This window comes from Puma concolor, chromosome B1 (assembly GCF_028749965.1).
Source record: "Puma concolor isolate L17-30 chromosome B1, mPumCon1.1.hap2, whole genome shotgun sequence".
Lineage (NCBI taxonomy): Eukaryota > Metazoa > Chordata > Mammalia > Carnivora > Felidae > Puma > Puma concolor.
In genome coordinates this window covers 15,104,889-15,120,094 of record NC_141670.1, presented here as the reverse complement: position 1 = coordinate 15,120,094, position 15,206 = coordinate 15,104,889, and the positions used below count along the sequence as shown (strand labels likewise).

Here is a 15,206-nt window from a genome sequence, read left to right as displayed (position 1 = left end):
ACTTTGTGAGGCCTCTGATCTCCCAGCTGCAACCACTCAATTCTGTAACTGCCGCATAAGCAGCTAAAGACAATACATAAACAAATAGTCAAGGCTGTGTTCTAACAAAGTTCCAAATAAAACTTTATTTACAAGCGTAAGTGGTGGGCCACACTTAGCTTGCACCCATGGTTTGCCAACCCCTGCCCCAGACTCAGATCTGTACAGCGCCCCTGCAATGTGGGGTTGACCCGTTAGTCATCAGTGTCACAAAGCTGAAAAAGGTGAAGTTCGCTCCCCTCGGCCCATCTGATGACAAGGCATTGAGATCTAAATTCACATGCCATATAAGCTAGCAAAGCAGTCGTTCTTTTAAGTACAGGTGACCTATGGATTTCTCTACAAAAGTATTCCAACTTAGTGATATTGTAATCAACTGCTTGGCAATTTAGTACTTTATTTTGCTGTTTTTCACAATTTACTCTTACATACCGGCTCTGTGTTCTTTCCATTCTCTATTTCATAGCCCAGTCATGGGAGAGATGTAACCAGTTTTGGAAAAGCTAGGTGATCTCCCACGAAGCTACATAAAAATAGATTTCAAAAGCTGTGGGGAAGTTTGATGTCAGAAGAGGCCAACCAGGTACAAGGCCACCAAGAAGGGTCTTTCTTCACAAGAGCATTACATCTGTGAACCACATCTGTCCCCTTAGATTGCTCTCACCTGGCACTCTGTTTATCTTGCTACTGAAAGGAAAAGGGTTTGCCTAAAAGTTAACAAAGAAAGATGATCAGACAGTGAAGAATATTCAGAGATAATGTTAGAAAATTTAAGGTAATTTATAGGTTGCAAAAGGTCGGTCGGTCTGTGTTAGAGTTTTTAAACAGCACATATAGTTTCCAAACATGTTAATTAGAAAACTGAAGAAGGAGGAAGTAAATCACTGGGAGAGAAATGTAAAGTTCCTTCGGGGCAAAAGGAAAAGTGGGGAGTCTCAGTCAGTTAAGCGACCAGCTCTTGATCTCCACTCAGGTCAGGATCTCACGGTTTGTGAGTTCAACCCCCGCTTCAGGGTCTGTGCTGACAACATGGGATTCTCTCTCCCCCTCTCTTTTTCTGCCCCTCCCCAACTCACATGTGGGTGCTTTCTCTCAAAATACATAAATAAACATTAAAAAAAAACCAGAAGTATTCCTCTTGCCCTCTGCCATGGGTGGGGTGCATTTTCTTACACCTCGACCTTGAGTTTGGCCAGGTTTGCTTTGGCCCATGAAATGTCAGTGGGTGTGGTGTGACCGGAGGGCTGAAGAGCCTCTGTATAACCAGACTTGTTCTCTTGTGGCCTCTGTCGTCCTCGTTAGCAGAACTTGCCACTGCTTGTCCCCTTTCCCAAAGAGGATGGGGTACAGGTGGAGCAGGGCCACCTGGGCAGGTCCAGTCTGGATCCGCTGACTCCCGGAGAACCCCCAGACACATGAGCTGAATAAACGTTCACTGCCATATGCCATCCATGACCTGTGATTGTTACCCGGCATTTTGGTGGCAAAAGGGAACTGATACAGTCCACAGCTTCTGTTTCACCAAGGTCCCTTCTAGGTTGGGTGAAAACTATGTCGAGAGTTCATTTTTTGGGTAAGTTCTATTTCCATCTAGGTACATGTCGAGTCCAAGCTGCCAAACTGGTGGCCCGATAACGTGCTTTATTTGACTTGCAAGTCATGGGCACCCGTGTGTTAAAATGTACACACACACCCAACACACACGTAACTGCCAATAGTTAAGGAAATCTACAGATGCCACAGATTCTACAGAGTTTCCAGAGTCTCTTGAAAAAGCAGTAGATTTGAAGCTCTGGCAGGGTTTGACGTTTTTGGGGGGGGGGGCAATACACGGGAGCTGAGGACCGGGCTGCCCCCCTTGAGACAGGTTACGCTGTCTTTAGCTTATCACTATTCCTAACGTCTTCTGGTGCCAGAGGCACCAAATGCCATTGGTAGGGCAGCTGGACTATTGTCTTATTATAATATTTAAGAGACAAGGAAACATTTTATTTTTTGCCTTTAAAATGAGATCTTAACTAATTTATCAAATATCCTATTATTAAAACTCATCAGGCCATGACACAAGCATGCAAGATATGTTTTTGTTTGTTTGTCTGTCCTTACTATCGCTCTAGTGTAATCCCTTGGGACTAAACTTTTCCGACACGCTCCCATGCGTCATGGATGGCTCAGTCGGTTGAGCGTCCGACTCCGGCTCAGGTCGTGATCTCACGGTTCGTGGGTTCGAGTCCCGCGTCGGCTCTTTGCTGACAGCTCGGAGGCCAGAGCCTGCTTCGCATTCTGGGTCTCCCTCTCTCTCTGCCCCTCCCCTGCTCATGCTCTGTCTCTCTCTCTCTCAAAAATAAACACTAAAATTTTTTTAAAAAATAAAGGTTATGTTGAAGTTGACTAGAACCTTGGTGGGTTTTGCCAGAATTCTTCACGCATCCTGACTGTATTTCTTCTTCTCAGTGCCCCTTAAAAAGAGCATTACATTATCACCTGGAGACGGCACGTTAGTTTTGAAATAACAGAGATGATTTGATTTCTAATTACAGACCTAAGGAACGTTTCTGGCCAGTTTTGGCAAAACATTTTTTTTTTCTATTACATTTCAATGAGAGGCACTACGGTCCACATGAGGTCCCAGAGTGACCAGCACACGCGTCTGTTTGGAAAGTGCTACATTCTCTTCCCATTACCTGGGAAACACGTGGTCAGATGCTCCATCAGCGCTTCCTGGGTGACAGGTTTTCTCGCGGAGTTCATTGCTGAGATGGCCAAGCAAAGGATTTCCCCGAGTGGAATGAACTGAGATTGACTGATGGGAGACATGCTGATTGGTGACACATCACCTGCAGAAAGACAATTTTCAAGGAAGCAGTTCATTAAAAGACCCAGCCTTTTGTCACATGCACGCGCGCACGCACACACACACACGCACACACCATGACCCTTCCCGGTTCCCAGTATCATGAGGACGATCAACTCGGAACGCTGAAGCTTGTTACGGCCACACAGCGGATGCCCCTCAGGTGGAAGGATGCCCCCCGAGCAGTGGAAGCTCCAATGGCCTCGGCAAACAGAACCTGCCTCTAAAACCTGAGATCTCCTTTCAACAGACTTACAGCTGAAGGGCTTACGACACGAGGCTGAAAAATGAGCTCTGTTTTTATTAACTCGGAGCCGGTTTATTTAAGAACTGCCATTCCCATCTCGACAAATGCACTTGGGGAAACGTGAGGATTCATTCATTCAAATGTTGAGTGGCTCTTCACGTGTCAGCCATCTGCTGGGGGCTTGGGATTTCCTTGGGAAAGGGAGTGAGCTCCCCTCCCCAGATCATCTCTGCTCTCAAGGAGTAAGGGGAGGAGACAGGCAACTAGACCGAAGTCCACCGTTCTCCACAGAAGGCTGAATGACAGACTCTGGGACAGAGGGGACAGGGCGGTGGTGCAGCAGCACCGGGGGCGGGGGTGGGGGGGGGAGGGGAGGGGGTGCTTAGAAGCTGGAAGTGAGAGGTTTCCCCGAGGATGCGCAGCCGGAATCAGGTGCTGAAGCGGGAGTGTGCCTGGGGGCTGGGAGGTGTGGGGGGGGGGGGGAAGGACTTGTAAGCAGCCGCTTTCTGGGGAGGAGTGGGGAAGGGCACGGGGCCACCACGAGGGGACAGCTGAGCACGCGAGGCCTTCACCCTGTGAGGGAGGGTGAGCCACGGAAGGAATTTCGGGAACGACAAAGTCAGATGTTGACTTTCAGAAGCCGGATGGACTGGAGGGAGGAGAGAGCAGGTCACCATCCGCAAGGGGCCCTGTGACCTCCTGCCCGTGTCTGCAACTGGAAGAATCGGTGGCGGTGGACAGGCTGAAGACCCAGCCGCGAGGGGCTGGTGACGGTTCCTGAAGCGCATCAACGTGCACCGTGAGGCTCTGTCTTCACTTCTGCGGTCTTTGTGTCGCAGTGTGGTGCTTTTCAAGTTATGTTCCGAGGATTCCTAGGATTCCCCGTAAAGATCTCTGGGGTGGGGCTGGGGCCCCAGCGGAGGGAGAGGCTGGAAGAGCAGGAAAGCCTGAAGGTGCCACCTGGGGCTCAGTAAGGTGTCGTGTGCAAAAGGGCCCCACAGAAAGAGGGTAAAGTTAGCAGCAGAGCGGAGGATCTGGGAGCTTCTGAGCTGACTTCCCACATGTATTTACATAATCTCTCCTTTTTTGTTTCTTGGGCCTGATTTCTCCCATGTAATAAACTCCCAGATGCTGGCCAGAACCCAGGCTCAGGTCAGCCTGTGGCACTGGGCAGTGCCCTCCTGGGAGCATGTCAGGACCCTCTGGAGTGGGCCAGCTCCTCACTGTCGGGCACTCAAAGCCGTGCCCAGCCGCGATTCCCGGTTTGCTGGGAACCCAGAGGCCCTTCGAGAAAGAACCTGAACGTGCTTGGATGGACTAGATGGGAAAAGGGTTGATGGATGGAACCAGGCAGCGGGGCCCGGGAATGAAAACCCCCAGAGGGGGGTTAAGCCTAACAGGTGCAGGGATGAGGCAGCGGGAAGCCGGAGTCAAAGCCTGGAGGCCCCACCCCTGCCACCAAGCCCAGCTCAGTTCGGGGCTCCAGTCAGTTCTGCCGTGGCTCCCGTGGCTCCGTGCTCTCCAGGACAGGGCGGAGAAGAGTGGTCAAAGCGAGTGGGGAGTACCCAGGCCCAGAAGGAGAGAACAGCAGAAGGCAGAACTGACCAGAATACGTGAGCTTTGGGGGCCAATGGAACAGAAAGAGAAGAATCACAAAGAGAGGCCTCCTTCAAACATTCGGTGGGGTAGCAGTGGGTGGAAGTGAGAAGGTGGAATTTTGGCTGCCACTGGGGGTATGAGCATCACTTGCTGGCTGGTAAAGCTCAATTCATACTGGTGGCTCAAAAATGAGGGCTGGGACCATCTCAGTAGGCAAGTGTGCAACTGCCTAGAACAGCATATATATATATATTTTACGTTTATTTATTTTGAGGGGGGAGGAAGAGAAAAAGAGAAAGAGAGAGAGAGAGAGAGAGGGAATCCCAAGCAGGCTCCGCACTGTCAGCACAGAGCCCGACGCAGGGCTCGAACTCACGAACCTTGAGATCGTGACCTGAGCTGAAATCAAGAGTCTGACACTTAACCGACTGAGCCACCCAGGCACCGTCAGTATATATCTTCTTAAAACCTATTATACCCTCAGTTCAAACCAAATTAATTCTAAAGGCTCAGGCGTAATAGATGAACCGGTGGTAGTGGTGAGGTGCAGGGGAGGTGGGAGTCTGGAGCTCTTCCCGTTCAAATCCCCCCTCCCCACAGCGGCCCCTGTAGCTCAGCCACAGCCTCCGGAAAGACCTCTTCTGGAAGTCCTTCTCTCTCCCTCCGCCTCCTGCAGGAGAGGCTGGGGCACTGAGGCTAGGTTCTTGCTCGGTTGGCTAAGGCATCTGGGGTCGGCGGGCCACGGGGGAGATCAGTGCAGATTCCGGCACCTTCTGACCCGGGATCCATTTGGGAGCTGAACACCTTCTGAACCTTGCCTATCACGATTAAGGGCTTCTCAGAAGACCAGGGGTACAAAACCACTAAATACGATCTTTGTTTTTTGAATGCAGGTCTCCCTTCTAGTCTTGTAGAGGATACAGGGAACTTGCACTCTCCAGAGAAAAGATAGGGCTGTTAGCAAACGGACTGCTTGAGTTCAGGCCACTCTTGTCCTTATGCTTTTAGCTAAAATGATCTGTTTAGTTGAACTGCTATCTTCTAAGTTAATTTCTTTTCATTCTTCGCCGCCAACTACAAGGGCCAGCATGCTTCAAGTGCGTCTGAATTGCATTTGCTTCGAAAAAGCTCAGTGTTGCGACAATATTGAAAAATGCGCCATAACTTTTCACTCCGGGTACAGAACAGAATGGAATCTGGAGGCTCTAAGTGACTATCTCGTCACCTCATTTTTTATACTGCACTAAGATAAATTATTTTCCCCTCCCCGCAGGTCCCCAAGCCCATCGGCAATCCTTGTCTACCCCGGGCCCAGGTGCTCCCTAGATGGGCTCCTCTGCTCTATGTCCAGTGCTACCTGCCCTCCAAAGCACCATGCTCTCCCCTGACCCATTGGGATGGCTTGGATGACTGTCACTTTTCCCTCTGACCTGACACTGCTTTCCTCACAGGACAGCCAGGTCTTAGAAAAACAGAAAACATGCCCCCGCCCTGCAGAACGTCCTACAGTGACTGCGCACAGCGCCCCAGAGAGGGATCGCTTCACCAGGCCTGCAGTGGCAGGGTCAGGGTCTGGGCCTGTCCACCCACCTCTGGGACGGTCACCCTCCCAGTTCCCCACCCTCTCCCTCTGCCACGCGCACAACCTCCTCTGTTCTCTGATCGCGACAAGCTTTTTCTGCACTGGGGCCTCTGCCATTTGTTGAGCTTCTGGGATGCTCCCTGCACAGGCCTTTGCTGGACTGGCTTCTCCTCCTTTGGGTCTCAGCTTAAGGCGGGACCTCCTCAGGGAGCCCTGTCCTGACCACCCGACGTACTGCTGTCCCAACGCTACAAGAGAGACTCTCTCCTGTTACCCGAGTCCGATATGTGATTTAGAGTAAATGCATATTTGGTCTTTATCCCCATTTCTTGCACAGAGCTCCTAAAACCAGGGGGAATTTCCTAGGTGAGGAGAGAGATAAGGTGTCTTTTGTTATGTTAATCAGGTGGCTTTTAGACCTTGAAACTAGGGACAGACCGGCGGGAAGGGGGAGGGGAGGAGCTGGTGGCCGGGAGACTAACTGTGACTTAGAGATGGAACTTGCAGTCCTACCGCCAGCCTCCAGGGAGGGGAGAGGGGCTGCAGGTTGAATCAGTGGCCAGTGGCCAATGATTTAATTACGTTTCCTTAACGAAGCCTCCATTGAAAACCCAAAGGATGGGGTCCAGAGAACTTCCACGCTGGTGAACACGTGGATATTTGGGGAAGAGGGGTGTGCTCAGGGAGGGTCATGGAAGGTCCGAGCCCCTTCCCTGCACTTCGTCCCATCAGCTCTTCAGAGTTGTATCCTTGGATAATAAACCGGCACTCTAATAAATAAAGTGTTTCCCTGAGTTCTATGAGCAAGTTAACTGAATCCAAGGAGGACTCATGGAAACCAATTTATAGCCGGTCAGTCAGAAGCACAGGTGACAATTTGGGCTTTTGGTCGGCTTGGAAGGGGGGCAATCTTACAGGAGTGAGCAAACTCACAGCTACTTTGTGGCAAACACATTGTTTCTAAGCCGCCATAATTGATATTGTTCTAAAACGAAGGGGTAAACAGGTTTTACTCCGGCTTTATTTTCTTACAAACATCCATTTAAGTATAGTCCTCAGGGAACATCTGCCAAATCCCAAAGAATTCAGGTAAAATCTGTGGGATCTGATGCTATCTCCAGGAAGATGATATCAGAAATCAGCTGAACTGTAGGACAGTCCGCTTGTGTTGGAGAACTGCTTGGTGATGTGGAAAACCCACACGCACACCTGAACTGGTACCAGAATCTCAGCAAGCTACTCTCTTCACTGAGTGTGTGTGCGTGTGTCTGTGTGTTCACTGTCTGTCTCGCCCACTTGACTAAGAGCTCCGTAAAAGAACAACATTTGAATGCTACGTTCCTACTAGATTTCCGATGCCTAGAATAATGCAGCGAATACATCACACACCCAGTGTTTGTTGAATGAATGAATGAATGAATGAATGAATAAATGGCCACTGATAACACTGTAATCCTAGGAATTTCTCAGGGTATTTAAAGGATTGTGACTTCCCTCTTGTATCTTGCTAAATAATTTCAAACAAAATAACAAGAGACCGAATATACTTAACCGTGCAATTTCTAAGGCTCCCTTTATTAATTTCATCAACAACAGAGCACCCAAACACAGCAGTTACCATAGGAAAGTAATTATATATTAAGTGAGGTTTAGGACATACATTTAAGATCTGTATTAAAGGAATCATAGGTATCAATACAACACATCATTCAAGTTTACCATGATTTTCTATGGCTCTTTTATATAAAGACCTGCTTAATGAGCCAGCTAATCACTCTTAATTAAAATACTAGAAAATTCTTCCAACAACTGGACCACATTTACAGTCAAAGAAGAAAACAAGGGAACGTAAATACTGCCAAAATCTTGTGGGTCACCATAATCTACAGAAACTACCACACGGTGTATAAACTATGAATTGTTACTTGCCTATAATTTATGGGATGGATTTTTCTATTGTCAGAATTAGTTCTGTACGCATTCAATAAAGACAACTCATGGCTCCTTTGCAGACTAGCAAATTCTTCCTGGACCACAATTCTGTCCTGTTGTTCCAAAAAGAAGGGGTAAAGTAGGTTTTACTTCAGCTTTTACCTTCTTACAAACATCCACTTAAGTACAATCCTCAGGGGACATTTGTCAAATCCAAAATAATTCGGGTAAGACCAAGCACGGTGCCTTGGACAGAGGAAGCATTCCGTAAGTTCCTGGTAAATAAAATGCAACTCTGAGAAGACATGAAAATGTTCCCATTGTAAGCAAACCTCTTTGCTTTTAAGAGCATTCGACATTAAAGCTCGATGCCTCAGCGAACATTTGGACGCCGCTTTCATTTAAGGTACCAGTCAGCTGAGAAGCATGAGGACAGAGGAGACCGCCCGCCCAGGGTCATGGGGAGAAGGTGGGGAGCCCGGCAGAGGCGGGATAGCAGGTGTGGGGCAGCACCCCCCTTCCCCGGAGAGCGGGGCACACCTGGGCACAGCTGGAGCAGGCCAGCAAGAAAAACAGGAGCCAGGTCCTGCCTGACCAGAGGCTTCGGTCCAATTCTTGATGCTGATGGGGAACCTCCGCGTGTGTTTATACGGAGGAATCACGTGACATGTTGGTGTCAGAAAATCAGTTCTGTGCCACCGTGGGAAACAAACCGGCAACTGGTTTGTTTGACAAGGGGCATCCGGCACGACAGGTAGAAATCACGCCCGTGCTGACTTTCTCCGTCCCTCAGTATCTACAGCTAGTTATTTCCACCTCAGTGATATCTGTACCCCAAGCGTGCGTTTTTACTGTTGAAACCCCCCCCCTCTATTTTCCCTTCCAACTTCTGGCCAGTTCCTTTAGCTGGAATTATTTAAAAAAAAAAAAATGCTCGCTCACATAATTCATCCTTTCAAGAAATATATTTGAGAGCCTGTTATATATTCAATACCTTTAGGCACTCGCCTTGCAAAGTGGTTCCTATCTTGGTTCTATTTGTGTGCCAAAAAAAAAAAAAATACTGTAATAAAGCTCTGTTCTTTATAAATGCCTTTTTTTTTCCAGTCATTAATCTAGGTTCTCCGGACTCCTCAGTCTCTGCATATGAGGGAGGGCAACACAGAGCCTAGGAAGACACGACTTTCATGACAATTTATACCCATCTCTTCCCAGATGATAACTGTAGCTTTCCAAAAGATACCTAACTAGAAGAGCAAGCATACCATTTCCTTCCATCTTAAAGTCCCCATCTTCACACGACTGTAAGAAAAGGACAGCCATAGGGGCGCCTGGGTGGCTCAGTCGGTTGAGCGACCGACTTCGGCTCAGGTCATGATCTCACAGTTCGTGAGTTCAAGCCCCGTGCTGGGCTCTGTGCTGACAGCTCAGAGCCTGGAGCCTGCTTCGGATTCTGTGTCTCCCTCTCTCTCTGCCCCTCCCCCCCCTCAAAAATAAATACACGTTAAAAAAAAAAAAAAACCAAACAAACAACAGACAGCCATAGTTCTTCCAGGTGAACTACATGATAATAAACTACAACACTGAAAATACCCCGAAGCCCATCTTCTATCTTAACCTTCTTTAAATAACCCATTTTTTTCAAGCACCAGCATTATGTTTAAATTACCCTGTTTTCCTGTTTATTTTTAAACACAACTCTTCCTTGTAAATGCCAATTGAATCTGTACTCTGGATTGAAGAGTTACCTTCGACTCTAATGAAGTTCATGAGTCAAAGCAGCCTACTTCCAGGCGCGGTTCTGCAACTGTACTAATTTCTAACCGGCAAATTCCCAACATACAAAGGCATTCAGGAGGTATTTTGCTAAGCGCCCAGTCTCTCACAACAGAACACAATTACCACTCTGCGCTGTTTCCTCATCTGAGAAGGGAAATGATGTCAAAGATTCCTTCAGGCTCTCAATGATTCTGTGATTCTATGTCAATGCAGCAGGATTCTGGCATAAAAGCATAATATAGTACTCATGTGTAGCTCTGTTTCCATCTTGCCGGGGAAACTATTTTAATAATCAATCCAATCTGGAAAAAAAGTAGGCTTTAATTTTAAAAAGAATAGCAAAATATATTGGCTATTAATCTTTTCCCTTGTAATAAAGGCTTCATCATTTACTCTTTCTCATTCAAAGTCTTGCTCAGCTTTGCTCCTCGGGATGAAAGCGTGCCTGTTTTTGTTCTCTGTGTTGCCAAAATTAACACTAAAGTTAAAATTATAGATGCCAATAAAATTACCACATGCGGTAGATACCGTGACTCATAAAAATGGTCAAACATGCCTATAAAATGTACAGTGGGCACAGCGGCAGGACGACTCTATTCCTTCCAATGAGCTGTTCACGGAACTCCTGACAAGCCAAGTTTTACCTGAGAACACCCGTGAGCCTGGGGAAGTCATAAGCTCTCTGAGGTTAAGTGAACAACGTCTCTGATGCAGGGCATCAGACGGACCTTGTGTTTTACAATGAGTTCAATTTATGGACCCCAATTTTATGTATAAATATTGTTTGGTTCTTGGAACAGACGGTCTACTGTGATATATTTTTTTTAAAAGTTGCTCTAGAGGAACACGTATTCCCTTCCCATACCCTCTCGAGCAGACAGCGACCCCTGCAGGAGGGCAGAGCATTACAGCTGCGTTATTTTAAACAGCTTTCCCTTGGAACCAAATTACTATACTTGACTTTCAAATGTTCGCGTTTGAAATCTAAAAGGAAACTGGCAGTGAAAAAGCCCCCTTTACCAGTTTGCTATATGTTTGGTTTAAATGCCACTCTTTTCAGAAATTTAAGGCTGGGCCTTCCCTGCAATAGTCGATGGCAGTAAAGATGACATTTTTTTCTTTAAAAAAAAAAAAAAAAGGAATTTTAGAACATTTAGAAATTCTACACTAGCTTTTCTAAAGTCACCCGGTGCTTGAGTGTCTTAAAGAAGGTTCAATTCCTAAGCTACCATTTGAATAAACGAACTGTCTTAATCCCAAAGAGAAATGTAAATAAGGGGTTCCCATTAATAATAGTAAGGTTAGTGGTGTCCATTCCCCGTGACTTTCGTAAGAAACTTCTGATGAGAGCGAACGAGCAATCATGGTGGCATATGGTGCACACACGCACACACAAATGGGTTAACGTCCACCGCGTCTCCTGAATCTTTCTGCTTAGCAGTCTGTCTAATGCACAGACATGCAGCTAGGTGTGATGACAAATCAATCGGTTCAGAAACCCATTATCTTCCTCCGTCTACGAGCTTTCATTAGTTATATTAGCTATCACTCTTGTTAGCTGAGATTTGACTACTGATAAAAAATTGCCACAGGATAAGCAGAGATGGGCAAGCCAGAAAGGGTGGAGTATGAGGTAGAGAAGGGCAACCCGTGGGCAGTGATGGGTGAAAACCCCCTGCTGGGGGGCCCTTGTCACCGTCAGCAGGAATGCTTCAGACATCTCTCTAATCAGAGTCAGATAACACCGCTGGACCATTTTGCTCTTGTGCTAGATGTGTAGCTGAAAAGTTAGGATGGCAATATGAGCCATCGGGCCAATTAAATGCTTCAGTAATTCAAACCTTTGCTCGGGCTCCACATTAGCACGTGTGTATGGACTAAAACCTGGCCGAGTGCTATTCACAAGCAGGCACGCAAATGCTTGTTGAATACCTAGGGACGGCACATACATGGACAAGGCAAGGTGAGACCCTGCTAACTGCCAGACGTTTCCATCACCAGCTGCCTCCTTCTCTTTAGACCCTCATCCGGGGCTAAGTTACAGCCATTTACCCCCAGGGATAAAATCATGACGAGATACCAGTCCTGGTTGAACAATTAATTTCTCAGGTGTTACACACCGGCAGGGCACCTGGCCAACAGAAGTCCTTTGTAAGACAGCGTCCTCCTCCTCTTCAATTTAAGTGCATCGTGTGAGACCGGACCCATGTGCCTAAGTTAATCCACCCCACACCAGAACCCAGCCTCACACCAGAGACGGATCAGATGCTCCAACTTGCACCGATGATATTTCTCAAGGACAGTTTAATACATGAGTCTAACACCTCCAGGGTCATTCTCTCCCACCATTTACAAGGTAGAATCACCACAGCTGTTCCTCAGTCTCTGTGCTCCCGGATTCACTAGCTTATTGCTGGTATTGCAACCATACTGTGACTGATTTCTCTAAAATGCAGTTATACCAGAACAAGAAGGCCTAATTAAATGACAGTTCCCAAATTACAGCACAATTATACTGAATGACTGCTACCAACTCCCCAACAACTGAATACTCTAACCACCCCTTCCAACAGTCATGGAGGCTGTTATGAAAGAACCACGTAAGAGTCTACTGGAATGAGGTACAGAGGCCAGAAGAGAGACACAGAGAAAACGCCCAACTCACTGTACCAAGAAGGAACTTTACTCTCCCAAGTCTGGCATCACAAGACGGATAGAGGCCATGGACTCTGCAGCCAAAACTGAAGGTTCAGAGGCCAGTTCTGCTCTTCACTGGCTGCGGGATTTGGGGCAAATTATTTAATTTGGGGGGTTGCAGTTTCTTCTCGGGCGAAGTACACAAAGTGATGTTCACCTTACAGAGTTGAGGGGATTAAAGGAGATAAGGGATACTGGGTGCTTATGCTGCCCCTGAGACCTAAAAACTATTTGACAAATGCAGGACTATTATAATTACCTTCCCTGAGCCCATTTAAATTTATTCCATTTATTCTTTGATGGTGTTTGAATATCTACTGATAGCAATTCAATAGAACAGTCACTCTGTCCTAAAAAGGAACTTTTTTGTTTGTAAACAAAACTGAGACATCTGCAAAAAGAATAAGAGAGTAACAGTCTTTGTTACACTAGTATGAATTCGTTTAATCGGACCACTCACCTCTTAAATGTGAGCATAAGCACTGAGTGAATGGAATAGTTTGACTGGGAAGCAGAAAAGCTACGATATATACGTATATGATTTTATATATGTATATATACGTATTATATGTGTATATATGTATTATATATGTATGTGCATGTGCATATTATATGTGCATACGTATAATATATATGTATAAAATATACACATATACACAAGAATTATACACGTATATTATACACATTAATATATACACATATATTATACACATATCATATATACTTTATATGTATATATACCTATATATGCATACAATATATGTGTGTGCGTGTGTGTGTTGTGTGTAAACATACAACATTTGACATGTATTGCTGGGCTGGGGGAGAATGGTGTGAAAGCAAAGGGGAAGAGAGAAGGGCACCAGAAGATGAGAAATTGTATGGATAGAGAGTTACAAGGACACCAAACAAAGCTGGCCTCTTAGGAAATTTTGGCTGGGCCACTCTCTTACCTGAGAAAGGAAACTCCGCCTTTGAGGAGGTACCCTTAGGACCAAAAACCAGTGACACTAGGAGCTACATAATCTCTGACAGAACCTGAGGTACAAAGAGCCATGATGGTTACCCCTTCTAAGGAAAACATCCTGTGGGATTCAAGGGAGTAACTTACGCACAAAATCTCGGAGTTTTGCACACTCCTTGCCTACGGATGGCTTGTCCGGTAATATGCCTCCTAATCAAGTAAATCATAAACAATGTCCCCATTGAAGGGTCGCATCTTCACATCTGTTCTTAACAGTAACAACCCTCTACGAGCAGCGTACCACTCTGTCCGGAACCATGTCTCAAGGTAAGAACAATCATCATGGCTAGAATTTGAACTCCTGACGTCCATCCTGCAGTAATCTACCTTGTGAAGACTCTTAAAATGAACAAAACAGACCATTCTCGCCCTCTGTGACAAATGAATGCTTTTTAAACTGCCTCTCTTCTGAATCCACTATTTAAGGAGGATTCCCGTGTACAGGGAACTACTAGGAGATGGGAACTGTAGACACAGACATAAATCTCGATCCTTGCCTTCAATGAGCTTATGATTTGGGTGGGGAAACATGAAATAAATGCATGAAAATACAAGCAGCTAGAACATACTTAAATCACTGTTTACAACATCCTTAGAAGAGATACAAGAAAATACATGAATGGCTAGCAAATTAACTTAATAATAGGAATGTACTCATATATAATTACATTCATCTATCCATAGACAGAAGTAGGAATTCTATAATAGCATTAAGAAATGACCTTCTGTTGGAGAAATTAGGGAAGGCTTTACGCAAGAGGGAGACTTTGAATAGGGTCTTTAAGGATGAATCGAAACGATGGGTGTGGGGACCTTATATAATTACTGTATATTCTCAATATACTACGGTGTCACCAAGCATCTTTTAATACTGACTCAACATGCTCGACTTTGCTTTGAAGATGCACAGCACTGTGCACAAAGAAGAGACATCTTTAACCGTGTAGAAAGGAAGCATGCTTTCTGCCCCTCCGTGGAAGAGTGAGCGAGGGCAATGGATATGAAAGCAAAGAGAAGAAGAGGGGTTCAAGGAGCCTCCCCAATGCAGAGTTTGCATTTTAAAATGTTCTCATTATGAGTACAAATGACATCAGGGATTTGGTGCTCTCGAAACATCTTTAATAAAAAAGAGTGCTAAACCTACGAATTCGACGAGATAGTTAAAGCCACGCTTTCGGATTTGCCAAGTTTCACTTTGGAAACGTAGCATGTAATGGACTTCTGAGGACCACATTTTGCCATCTCACTATTTAAAGAAAAAAAAAAAGCTTCTCTGTGAAAAGCCCATGGATGTTGTAAGAAAACAGCTATGTAATCATTTGAATCCTAAAGCAGACGAGGAAGAAACACGCTTGCTTCCTTAGTGGTTAATAGCAACCTCAATCTGATGTTAGTGTTGGAAACAGTCCCTGAGCGTATAAATCGGGCTCTCTTGGATTTCAGTGCACTACAT

General features: G+C 46.0%; 1 protein-coding gene across 6 annotated transcripts in view; it reads right to left on the bottom strand.

Moving 5' to 3' along the window:
* The window catches only part of STOX2 (storkhead box 2), a 227,623-nt gene that overhangs the window by 19,451 nt on the left and 192,966 nt on the right, over nt 1–15,206 (bottom strand). For all 6 annotated transcript variants that reach the window (XM_086703164.1, XM_086703165.1, XM_086703167.1 and 3 more), the window contains one exon: nt 2,724–2,876. In XM_086703164.1, the coding sequence (XP_086559290.1) occupies nt 2,724–2,876 (153 nt within the window). The remainder of the gene's footprint in view (nt 1–2,723; nt 2,877–15,206) is intronic.